The sequence below is a fragment of the Ovis aries genome, chromosome 22, assembly GCF_016772045.2.
Source record: "Ovis aries strain OAR_USU_Benz2616 breed Rambouillet chromosome 22, ARS-UI_Ramb_v3.0, whole genome shotgun sequence".
Taxonomy (NCBI): Eukaryota; Metazoa; Chordata; class Mammalia; order Artiodactyla; family Bovidae; genus Ovis; species Ovis aries.
The window spans coordinates 51,313,615-51,326,686 of NC_056075.1; the positions used below are offsets into that span (position 1 = coordinate 51,313,615).

Sequence of the window (13,072 nt, forward strand, 5' to 3'; positions counted from 1 at the left end):
TGGCATGCAACACTCACTTTATTGGTTAGATGACAAGTCAGGGACCCAGTATTTTCACTCTGCTTTTTACAATGATTGCTTCACAGACATTTGATTTGAAAGTACACCCATTTTGAAAGAGGGGCGCACCCATAGTTTCTGAGCTTAGGCGCCTCTCAGGGGACATCTGTTCCGTCCTAGTGGCTGCCATGATAGCTGAGCGGCCGGAGTTTCGGAGCCTGGCCTGGCGCAGCGATGGGCAAGCTCTCCCAGGGCGAGCCCCCTTGGTGGGCTCTCCCCACAGTGCTGGCTGAAGGGGCAAAGCGTGGGCGTGGCCCCCACCCGCAGTGCTGGGGCTCTGTCCTCTCCCCTTCCCCTGTGGATGGTGCAGAGGCCTCCCTCTCAGAGCCTTGGGCTGCCCAGCACTGTCTCCCGGTGCAGCAGGGGGTCCCGTCTGTCTGGGCAGGGTCCCGGGGGTGTGTGGGGAGCCTGTCCTAGGAGATGGCGCCCCGGGCCTGGGCTGCCCTCTGCACCGCCTTGTGCAGGGCCTCCTTGACCTCCCGGTTCCGCAAGCAGTAGATGATGGGGTTGAGCAGCGGTGTGAGTACTGTGTAGACCACGGACACCAGCTTGTGGAGGTCAAAGGAGTAGATGGCACGAGGCCGGGCGTAGATGAAGAGCGAGGCGGAGTAGAAGATGACCACCACGGCCAGGTGCGCGGCGCAGGTGGAGAAGGCCTTGTGCCGGCCAGCGGCGGAGGGGACACGCAGCACGGTGCTGATGATGGCCGTGTAGGAGGAGACGGTGAGTAGCAGGGGCCCAAGCAGGATGAGCAGCGCCAGGAGGAAGTCCACCAGCTCAGCCAGGGCCACGTCGGAGCATGCCAGGTTCAGCAGGGGCGACACGTCGCAGAAGAAGTGGTTCATGACGTTGGGGCCGCAGTAGCCCAGCCGCGCGATGAAGAAGACCTTCCCCACAGAGATGGTGAAGCCTGAGAGCCAGGAGCCGGCAGCCAGGAGGCTGCAGAGGCCGGGGCTCATGATGGCCGGGTAGCGCAGGGGGCTGCAGATGGCCACGTAACGGTCGTAGGCCATGACCCCCAGGAGGGCGCACTCGGTGCAGGCCAGCGCCAGGAAGAAGTACAGCTGAGCCATGCAGCCCGCAAAGGAGATGCGTCGGGCCCCGGGCACCACCAGACTGACCAGCATCTTGGGCACTGTGACAGAGACGTACCACACCTCCAGGAAGGACAGGTTGCTGAGAAAGAGGTACATGGGCTTCTGCAGCGTGGGGCTGGTGCGGACCACGGCGATGATGAGCAGGTTCTCGGTGACGGTCAACAGGTAGGCCAGCAGGAACAGTGCCAGGAGGCACGCGTGGAGCCCCAGCGAGCCCGGGAAGCCCACCAGGATGAACTCGGTCACCTCCGAGTGGTTGGCCCCTGCAGACGGGGCCTGCATGGCCCTGCCTGAGGGCAGAGGTGGCGGATTAGGCGTCACGCCTCCCGTATGGCGCCCAGCTCCCTGTGACGAGGGGTCCTGACCATCCACATCCCCGCTGCTGGCCACGCCTGGTCCACGGCAGCACAAGTTTCCTGCTAGGCCCTGGTGGGCGCTGGGCAGATGTCTACTCTGGGGCCACCAGCCTGCCTGGCAGCAGGCAGACAGACGTGGTTATTGTAGGGAGGGGGAGCAGGTCGCCTACAGGACACCTCAGAGGCCAACCTGGGGACCTGCAAGACAGCTTTGGGAGGGATGGGTCGGGGGCCATGGTCCAGGGCCTGTGGTTGGGGACAGTGGGCAAGTGAGTGGGGCAGCTGGGAGGGGCTAGGCCTGGAGCCAGGCTCGCTGTCTCCCCAGGTGAGGGCACCCTGCCCGCAGTGACAGCCTCGCCAAGCTTTCCCACAGTCACACCGCAGCTCTCGGCAGACTCCAGGAGGGGGGCACATGTTTCCGAGGAGAAGCAGGCTCCAGAGGGTTAGCAGCACCCAGGGGCCGAGTCCCCCCACCCTGGGTCCCCTGGATGCGACCCCAGCCTGGGTCCCCTCCATGGCCTTCAGGGTCCAGCCCTAGCCGCCTGACCAGTTCTGTCTGAACCTGGCGCTGGGGCAGGACCATTTTGTGTGGGTCTCCGCCCCCTCCACCCCAGGGGGACAGTCAAGGGGCTGCCGGGTTGGCGGCAGCTTCCTCCCTGTTACAGGAAATCATTCTCACAGGCTTGGAAGGGCTGGATCCTCAGGCCAGAGTCAGCCCTGACCCCACCTCACCGGGCAGCTGGCTCTCTTCTCCTGCTGCCCCACCCCAAACCCCCTGCCCCACGTTAGCCTGTTCCATCTGTCCTGGGCCCTCTGGATGCTCCTGTGAGCTTCCAGGCCTCCAAAACCCATTTACAGACCACTCAGGTCATTGCGATGTGGCTGGGTTTAGCTTTGTGTCCACTGTAAGAGCCTCAGAACGTGGCCCTGAGTGGGCCCAGGCTTGGCGCTGGACTCACGCCCCGTTGGTGGCAGGCTGGTCACCTGTGGAGAGCGTGTCTGGGGAGCAGAAGCCCCAGCCTCTCATCTCTGCCCCGTGTCCGGGTGCTCCAGGCGGCAGGAGCTCCCAGTTTTCATCCTGCAAAGACGTCAGGGGCCAGTGGAGCCCCAGGCTCCTGGGTGTGGCCCCAGGGCTGTCTGCTTGGGTTCAGACCTTGCCCTCCTCCGTTCACCTGCTGTCCCCTCGCCTCCGGCCACTCAGCTGTCCCGTGGGGGCATGGCATGGCCCCCGCTCATGGGGATAAGCTCTGAGGACCTGCACTCAACTCCTGACCCTGGGGCGCCTTGCGGCCCGCGGGGGCGGCAGTGACTGCGGGCCGAGGAGGGCGCCTGGCTAGACCGCAGGGGCGGTGCTGGGCCCGCTGTGGCCGGGCCTGGGCGGACCGCCCCGGGCCCCCTCCCCACCGTGGTCCCCGGTGGTCTGGCAGCCACGTCTGCTCAGATCGGTCGCTGACTGGCTGCGGGGCTTGGAACAAAGTCTGTCTTCAGCCAGCACCCGTTTCTCTGAAAGATGGAGCAAGAGGCTGCTTCCCAGGGTCGTGGGAGGGGGAGCCCCAGAGCTCGCCACCTGACATGTCACACAGACACACAGCACATCACGCACACAACAACACATCACACAGACACACAGCACATCACAGACACACAGCACATCACACACACAACACATCACAGACACACAACACATCATACATACACAGCGCATCACACAACGCATAGACACACAGCAAGCACATCACCACCCAACACATCACAGAGACGCACAACACATCACAGACACACAACGCATCACACACACAATGCACACACACAACACGTCACACAGACACACAGCACATCACACACACAGCAACACACAGACACAACACATCACACACAGCAACACATCACACAGCAACACACAGACACACAGCACATCACACACACAGCAACACACAGACACAACACATCACACACAGCAACACACAGACACAACACATCACACACAGCAACACACAGACACAACACATCACACAGACCCATAGCACGTCACACACAGCGACACAGCACATCATACACATGACATGTCACACATCACACAGACACCCGACACATCACACAGACACACAGCACGTCACACACACAACACAGACAACACATCACCACCCGACACGTCACACAGACACACAGCACGATACACACAGCGACACACAGCTCATCACACACACAGCAACACACAGACACACAACACATCACAGACACAGCACGTCACACACACAGCAACACACAACACATCACACACACAACAACAGACACAACATATCACACAGACACACAACATCACACAGACACCAGGCACACAGCAGAGACGCAGGCCACGCCGTGCAGACCCTGCGCAGTCCCTGTCCTGTGCCGGGATGCACGGTGAATGTGCTGCTCCCCAAACCTGACACGATGGCTGAGCCCGCAGGCCCCAGACTCAGATTCATTCACGGGTGCCCGCTCCCTGCACACCCAGACCACAGGCCCCAGCAGAGCGCCGTTCATGCGGACCCCACGCCTCCAGGCAGACAAGGGCACACAGACAGACGTCCTCTGCCCCACGCCACCTGCCCAGACGCGGCTCTGACACACAGGTAATCCCCAAGCCACAGACACGCCCCCCTTCACGACAGCGCAGTCGGGGCAGCCTAGGTCGCTGTGGGCACAGGTGCGCTCCAGTGTGCTCTCGGCCATGCCGAGACTGCGCCAAGACGGCAGGGTCCCCGGGGTGGAGGCGGGCTCGCTCCAGCCCTGCCAGGGGGTCTGAAGATCTCTGGGGCAGGGACCCGGCCAGCGAGGCTCCCTGCCTGGTCCGGGGCGCTCAGAGGGGCTCGGGGGCTGTGAGGTCAGGTCAGGGTGCGTGGGGGTGGCCAGGGCTCACACAGGCTGGGCCTGCTCTCAGCTGGACCCAGGTCTGGGCGCCCAGCCCGCGGATGTCCCCTACACCCCCCACCCAGGGCGGTCCGGTTCCCCACAACCATCTGGGTGCGTCCCTACCAGGACAGAGCTCTGAGGAGGCGGAAGGGTGAGCCTGGTGGCACAGAGCCCCTTTGCAGCAAAGAGGCCCCTCCAGTCAGGAACGGCGGCGACACCTAAGGTGGAAACAGGTGCCTCCTCAGGGTCCCCGCGTCACAGGAGCAGAGGCTGGGCCTTTTGGGGAGCTCAGGGACCCCGGTCCTCTCTGCATGGGGAGAGTGGCCAAGGGCAGGCGCCCGGGAGCCCACACCGCCCCCTCCCCAGGCACAAGTGTTTCTGCAGGGGAGCCGAGTCTTAAGTGGGAGGCTGAGCTTGGTCCCCACTGCCTGCCTTCTCACATGAGATGAGGAGGAGGAGGTGGGGGCAGACAGGGCTAGCCCCCCCCACCCCCGCCTGCCCTCCTCCCAGGGGCCAGTGCCTGACACTGCACGGCCGCAGCTCCTCTGGGGAGGCCAGGCCTCCGCCCAGGGGCCCTCCGCCCCTGTGATCCACCATCAGTCGTGGCGGCTGGAAGCAGAGCTCAGAGGGAAACCTGCTTTCCCCGCTCTCCTCCTGGGGCCAGAGCTGGTGTGATGGGTGTAGGGTATGTGGACTAGTGGACACTTTCTTCACCCAGCAGCTGCTTGGTGCCAGCAGAGGGGCCTCAGACGGGAGCCCCTGCCCAGCATGGGCCAGACCTGGGGCTGCAGGAAGGGCCCAGATCATGGCCCAGACCTGCTGTCCTGGGCGAGCTCCATGCTGCCCCGCAGAGGGGCTGGAGCTGGGGCCGCCTGCTAGTCTCACGGTCACCTGCTCCCCCGGGGCCTACTGTGGGGGTCACAGGAGGTACACGGAGACTCCCCTGTGAGGCAGGAAGGGGAGCTGGCGCTGGGACCATCTGCCCTGGGGAGGGGAGGGGAGGTGCTGGAACCCCACGAGTGGGCCTTGGCAGCCCGGCACGTCGGTGTCTGCTGGAGCAGAGAAGGGGCCCCACGGGTGACAGGGACAGCTGGCCAACCCTAAGAGGCGGGCAGGGGCCAGGAGCGGAGCCGGAGGTGGGCACATCAGGGAGGGGGATGTCAGCCCGTGAGGCCGGCTTTCCCTTGCTGTGGGCGAGGGCCTTACCGCGCCTTGTTCTGAGGATGGTAAAGCTGACCTACTCGCGGTGATCGAAGTGACCGAGAGTGTGGCCAGCCCTGATGACACTGGAGGACACTGGGATGTTGTTGATGGTGTGGGTGGCGCCCTTTCAGTCTGGCGCCTCTTTTCCTGCTGGGTGGAGCAGCTGTGGGCTCTGGGCTGGGCGGCCCTGCCTGGGGGGCCCTGTCTGCTGACCCTGTGGCTATGCCTGCACGGAGGCCCCTGGAACCTCCGTGGGGGCGTGGCTCCGGCCTTGTGAGCAGCCCCCCACTCCTGCATGCTCAGGGCTTGTTCTCAAGCCTCAGGGACCTGGCACCAGCCCCCATCCCTGAGTCAAGGTTGAGTGTCTCCCGGAGCCCTGGTGAGCACGCAGTATCTCAGAGTATCTCAGGCCGCAGAGCGCCTGGGATGTCGTGCTGTCTGTTGAAGACCTTGGCGTGTGGTTGGAGCTTCTCTTCTTGGGAACCCAGGCATCCGTGGACAGCCTCTTGGCTCATGGTTGAGGGTTCCCCAACCTCCGCTTCCCAGGGCCCTGCGCCCCATGCCGAGTCAGACCCCCCCGGCCGACACCCCGGCTTCACGTCACCCCCTGTCTAAGACCTCTTATCCTGCCTGTTTCTTGGGTCACTCCCAAAGCCACCCTCCCGCCCCCGTCCCACATGCAGCCTCACCCACTCACCCACCCCTGCGGGGCCCCCTTCTCTGTCTCTGCCACAGGAACTGCCTCCCCAGGAGCCACCTAAACGCCGCAACTCCACCTGCTCAGAGAACAAGCCACACGGTAGGGGCAGGCTTCCTGCCTCTGCACAGAGAGCTTATCTGTACCCAGGACTTCCGAGGCCTCCTGCCCGCAAGTGGGGCTGGCCTCCCCCTGCTGTGCTGAGCTCCGCACCCCACCCCACACCCCGAGAGCCCTCCCCGGCTTCCCTCCTGGCTCCCCACCTGCTTTCGCTTCTGGCTTCCAGCCCCAGTGTGGGAACTCCCAGCCCCGCGGTCTCTCCCACCTCTGCCCTTGGTCACAGACCCTCCCTTCCACACCCTGCCAGTGCCAGCCGGGCAGAGGGGCCTGTGACCAGCCGTGTCTGTGGGAGGAGGGAACCCACTCCTGTGCCCTGCTCTCTGCCCCTGCTCTGCTCTTCCGCCCCACGCTGCCTAGCCAACCCGTGTGGGAGACCCCCAACCACATGGACCACTCACTCAAAGAGGGCCGCTTGGAGCTGCTTGCATTGCCTGGGATGGCTGTTTCTACGTGTTCGGTGCCTGCATGCTAAGTCGCTTCAGTCGTGTCCTACTCTATGTGACCCCATGGACAGTATGTCGGCCGTCAGGCCCCTCTGCCCATGGGCCTCTCCAGGTAGGAATGCTGGAGTGAGTGACCGTGCCCTTCTCCAGGGGGTCTTCTTGGCCCGGGGATCGAGCCTGCCTCTCCCAGGTCTCCAGCATCAGCAGGAGGGTTCTCTACCACTAGGGCCACCTGGGAGGCCCGTGTAAAATTCGGCATCATTTTGCCAAGTTCAGTCCCTTGTTTAACATGCTATCTAGGTTCGCCAAGGAGCAGGCGCCTTTTCATTTCACGGCTGCAGTCACCGTCTGCAGTGATTCTGGAGCCCCCCAAAATAAAGTCTGTCGGCGTTTCCATTGTTTCCCCATCTATCTGCCATGAAGTGATGGGACCAGAAGCCTTGATCTTAGTGTTTTGAATGTTGAGCTTTAAGCCGGCTTTTCACTCAGTCGAGTTATTCCTAAATAGTTCACACTTTTGTTGCTTTTATGAAGCATTGCTATTTAAAAGACTTAATTTTCTGTTTATTCTTACATGTAGAAAAACAAGTGATTTGTTTATTGACAAGTATCAACTGCAAATTGGCACTTGCCGAGAGCATTTGCCAGCAAGTGAAGAAAAACAAGGCCATTTGCCACCCGCCTCCGGGGAGACGGCGCCCTGTGCCGCCGCAGCTGCAGAGCGTCAGCACCGGCTGACGGGGTTCCGGGTGGAAAGCGGGGCGCTGTGTTCCAGGGCATCTGGTGGGACAGGTCTTTAGATAGATATTTTCAGGAACTGATTTCATGATCCCCATCCTTCCATCTCTTCGTATCTAGAAAATCACTAAATTCCTTAATGGTGACATCAGCTCCTCATGACTATCAGAGAAACTTTTGTAAATAAGCACTTGATGGCCTTGAACTCCCCCCTTCGCCAAAATCTCGTACACTGACCGCCGCCGCCGCCGCTCTGGAGCAGTCTCGGCGCTGTCTCAGGTGCTGTCCCCAGGCGGCAGTTCTCCTTCTGACCCCAATAAAACTCGGCTCGCAGCTCTCACATGGTGCGTCTTCAGTCGACACAAGTTAGCCAGTTATCTTGCTAAACTTCTTCTGAATTCTACTAACCTCTCTATAGCTTCTTCTGGATTTTTATATCCCAGGACCTTGTCTGTGAGAATGGCAACTTCACACGCATCTCCAGCCCTTACATGTTTTCTTCCCGTAACTCACCACACGGTCAAGACTCCAGGGCAAAGTCAGTCAGAGAAGTGAGAGTAGCCTGTTTCTGGCCTCAGAAAGTAGGGCGCTGGCTGCGAGCTGTGTTCTGGTGACGGTTTCCATCAGATTAAGGAAGTTCCCTCCCACTTCTCTTTTGCAAAGACTTACCTTATTTATGGGGCTCCTCCAGTGGCTCAGATGGTAAAGCATCTGCCAACGCAGGAGACCGGGGTTGGGTCCCTGGGTCGGGAAGATCCCCTGGAGAAGGAAATGGCAGCCCACTCCAGTGTTCTTGCCTGGAGGGTTCCATGGACGGAGCAGCCTGGCGGGCCACGAAGAGTCGGACACGACTGAGTGGCCAACATGCATGGGTCTGCTGTGTCTGCCCGTTGGCAGTCATTTTGGTTGCTTGAGATTCTGTCTGTCGTGAATAAGTCAGTTGTGAACATTCCCCTGTAAGACTTTCCACACACACAGGTTTTAATTTCTCCTGGGCAGCCATCCAGGAGTTAGACGGCAGGATCGCGTGCCGGGATGTACATCACTCACTGTGGAACGCCCCGCCTGCCCGCGGTGCTTGTAGACTGAGCTCCAGCTGCCCCACGGCTCCTCGGCCGTCCTGCCGGGCCTGTACGGCTGCTTTGCCCTTTTAATTTGCAGTTCCCCAGAGAGTCACTGGACGTCTATGTTTCTTCTTTGGTGAAGTTCAAATAGCTTGCTGATTATATCGCTGGGTGGTTTTCTTATCCTTGAGTATGAGACTTTATTATCTTTTGAATAGAAGTCCTTTATTAGATGTGTAATTTTCAAATATTTCCTCCTCATCTGTAGTTTGTCTTTTTGTTCTATTTCAAAGAATGGTTTTTAAATTTTGATGTAGTCCATTATCTATGGTTGTTTTATATTTTGGGGTCATATCTAAGAAATACTGGCATAATCTCAGGTCAGAAAGATTGTCTCCTATGTTTTCTTGATAATGTTAGTTTTTTACATTGAAGTTTATGATATATTTTGTGTTAATTTTTGCATATGGTGAGAGGTCAAACATTCATTGGATCATAGAGAAAGCAAGGGAATTCCAGAAAAACATCTACTTCAGCTTCATTGACTACGTTAAAGCTTTTGACTGTATGGATCAAAACTAACTGTGGAAAATTCTTAAAGAGTTGTGACTACCAGACGACCTACATGTCTCTTGAGAAACCTGTATGCGGGTCAAGAAGCAACAGTTAGAGCTGGAAGTGGAACGACTGAGTAGTTCACAGCTGGGACAGGAGTGCGACAAGGCTGTGCGTTGCCACCCTGTTTACTTGCCTGATACGCAGAGTGCGTCATATGAAACGCTGGGCTGCATGAATCACAGGTTGGAAATCAAGATTGCCAGGAGAAATACCAACAACCTCAGATATGCAGATGATATGACTCAAATGGCAGAAAGTGACAAGGAACCAGAGAGCCTCTTGAAGGTGAAAGAGGAGAGTGAAAAAGTTGGCTTAAAGCTCAACATTCAGAAAACTAAGATCATGGCATCTGGTCCCAACACTGCGTGGTAAATAGGTGGGGAGAAAATGGAAACAGTGACAGATTTTCTTTTTTGGGGGGCTCCCAAATCATTGCAGATCATGACTGCAGACATGGAATTTAAAACTGCTTGCTCCTTGGAAGGAAAGCTGTGACAAACCTAGACACGCTGAAAAACAGACACGTCACTTTGCTGACTGAAGTCCAAGCTATGGTTTCTCTAGTAGTTATGAGAGTTGGACCATAAAGCAGGCTGAGCTCCAAAGAACTGATCTTTCAGACTCTGGTGTTGAATAAGACTCAGGGGAGTCCCTTGGACTGCAAGGAGATCCAACCAGTCAGTCTTAAAGGAAATCCACCCTGAACATTCATCGGAAGGACTTATGCTGAAGCTGAAACTCCAATACTTTGGCCCCGTGATTCGAAGAGCCGACTCATTGGAAAGGACCCTGATGCTGGGAAAGATTGAAGGCAGGAGGAAGGGGATGACAGAGGATGAGATGGTGGGATGGCATCACTGACTCGATGCACGTGAGTTTGAGCAAGCTCTGGGAGATGATGAAGGACAGGGAAGCCGTGTGCTGCAATCCACGGGGCCGCAGAGTCGGGCAGGACTTAGTAACTGAACAACAGCAACTTTGGGTTGTAATCTGATGTTGCTTTATTTATGTGGTTGCTCACATTGTTCTGTATTTGGCCTCTGGGAGCTCTTTCAGTTTGCCCCTGTGCACCTTGGGTGTACTTCCTTCAATTTTTTTTATTATTGTTTTTGATCACTTCTTTATTAGCTTCAGGTGTACAGTGATGCAGTACTTTCACAGATTGCACTGAATTAAAAGATATTGTAAGACAGTGATTCCCTGTGCTATAAAGCTAAACTTGGTGCTTATCTACTTTGTATCCACATGGTATTTTATGTCTCTCAGTTCTGTACCCCCAATTTTCCCCTCTCCCTTCCCTGCCTCCTTTGGTAACCATTGGTTTTCCTTTTCCCCCTTAACATCTGTGAGTCTGTTTCTGCTTTGTATATACGTTTATTTGTATTATTTTTGGATTTCACATGTGAGTGATATCACGCAGTGTCTGTCTTTCTCTGACTTGTTTCCCTAAACATAACGTTCTCTAGGTCTGTCCCTGTGTGCGTGCTCAATTGTGACTGACTCTGCAACCCCATGGACTGTAGCCCACCCTCTGCTGTCCATGGGATTTTCCAGGCAAGAATACTAGAGTGGGTTGACATTTCCTTCTTCAGGGGATCTTTCCAACCCAAGGCTCCTGCACTGGCGGGTGGATTGTTTACCACTGAGCCACCTGGGAAGCCTAGGTCTGTCCACTGTAGATGGCAGAATTCCATCCTTTGTGATGGTTGAGTAATACTCCACTGCACACAGACACCACTTCTTTACCTGTTACTCTGCTGATGGGCACCGGGTTGCTTCCATATCTTGGCTGTTGTAATAACATTGGAGTACATGTATCTTTTCAGATTAGCATTTTATTTTTTTCTGGATATATGCCCAAGAGTGGGACTGCTGGACCCTATGGTGGTTCACTTTTTACTTTTTTGAGGAACCTCTGTGCTATTTCCATAGAGGCTGCCCCAAATTACATTCTAACAACAGTGTGGGAGGGCTCCCTTCTCTCCACCTCTGCTCCAACATTTGCTGCTTGTGGCCTTCTTGATGGCCGTCCTGGCAGGTGTGCGGTGGTGTCTCCTTGTCTTGATTGCATTTCTGTGTCTCTTGAGATGGTCATGTGATTTGTATCTTTCCTTTCGTTAATGTGTATCACATTGGTTGATTTGAGAACATTGAACCATTCTTGTGTCCCTGCAGAATAAATCCAGCTTGGTCATGGTACATGATCCTTTAAATATATTGTTGGATTCCACTTGCCAATATTTTGTTGAACATTTTTGCATCTATATTCATCAAGGATATTGACCTATAATTTTATTTTTTTGCAGTGTCTGTGTCTATTTTTTGGATCAGGGTAATGGTAGACTTGTAATGTGAATTTGGGAGTGTCTCAACCTCTTACATTTTTGGAATAATTTGAGAAGGATAGGTACTACTACTTTTTTATATGTTTCGTTGAATTCCCCTGTGAAGCCATCCAGTCCTGGAGTTTTATTTCCTGGGTTTTTCTTAAAATCACAAATTCAGTTTCACTACTAATGATCAGTCTTTAAATTATCTGTTTTCTGTGGGGTATTTTTTGGCCATGCAACCCAGATTGTGGGATCTCAGCTCCCTGACCAGGGACTGAACCCACGCCCTGAAGTGGAAGTGTGGAGGCCTAGCCACTGGGCTGCAAGGAAGTCCCGCATTCCGTTTCCTCGACCCTGTCCTGGCAGCGCGCATGTCTCTGGGGATGCGCCCCTTCCTCCAGCCTGCCCAGCCTGCCGCGCGTGGCTGTCTGTGGGCTTCTGTTTCCAGCGTGTGTGTCCCCGTGCATGGCTGTTGCCTCTCCTTTCATTTTTCGCTTGTTTGTTCCGCTCCTCGCGTTCTTCCTCCTGGTGAGTCTGGCTGTAGGTTTATCAGTGTCATTTTCTCAGAAGGCGGAGTCGGCTTTGCGGGCCTCCCCTCCCTTGCCATGTCTGTCTGCTCGATCACTCTCCTTCCGAGGACTCGGGCTCGTTCTTCTTCTGACTCTTTTACTTGTTTATTTGGTCCCTCTCATTTTTCTTCTTGGTGAATCTGGCTATAGGTTCAGTTCAGTTCAGTTCAGTTGCTCAGTCGTGGCCGGCTCTTTGCGACCCCATGAATTGCAGCACGCCAGGCCTCCCTGTCCATCACCAACTCCCGGAGTTCACTCAGACTCACGTCCATCGAGTCAGTGATGCCATCCAGCCATCTCATCCTCTGTCGTCCCCTTCTCCTCCTGCCCCCAATCCCTCCCAGCATCAGAGTCTTTTCCAATGAGTCAACTCTTCGCATGAGGTGGCCAAAGTACTGGAGCTTCAGCTTTAGCTTCATTCCTTCCAAAGAAATCCCAGGGTTGATCTTCAGAATGGACTGGTTGGATCTCCTTGCAGTCCAAGGGACTCTCAAGAGTCTTCTCCAACACCACAGTTCAAAAGCATCAATTCTTCAGTGCTCAGCCTTCTTCACAGTCCAACTCTCACATCCATGCATGACCACAGGAAAAATCATAGCCTTGACTAGATGGACCTTTGTTGACAAAGTAATGTCTCTGCTTTTCAATATGCTATCTAGGTTGGTCATAACTTTTCTTCCAAGGAGCAAGCGCCTTTTAATTTCATGGCTGCAGTCACCATCTGCAGTGATTTTGGAGCCCCCCAAAATAAAGTCTGACACTGTTTCCACTGTTTCCCCATCTATTTCCCATGAAATGATGGGACCGGATGCCATGAGCTTCGTTTTCTGAATGTTGAGCTTTAAGCCAACTTTTTCACTCTCCTCTTGTACTTTCATCAAG

At 55.9% G+C, this 13,072-nt stretch overlaps 2 protein-coding genes across 2 annotated transcripts in view; one reads left to right on the forward strand and one right to left on the reverse strand.

Annotated features, from left to right (window-relative positions):
* On the reverse strand, positions 1-6,159 carry LOC101112366 (olfactory receptor 226-like). The gene has a single exon (XM_060404881.1). The coding sequence runs from the start codon at positions 1,437-1,439 to the stop codon at positions 474-476; it is 966 nt and encodes a 321-aa protein (XP_060260864.1). The 5' UTR covers positions 1,440-6,159; the 3' UTR covers positions 1-473.
* The window catches only part of LOC114110296 (scavenger receptor cysteine-rich domain-containing protein SCART1-like), a 29,520-nt gene continuing 20,674 nt past the window's right edge, over positions 4,227-13,072 (forward strand). The window contains 2 exon segments of the mRNA XM_060404596.1: positions 4,227-4,295; positions 6,347-6,410. Coding sequence (XP_060260579.1) covers positions 4,227-4,295; positions 6,347-6,410 — 133 coding nt within the window.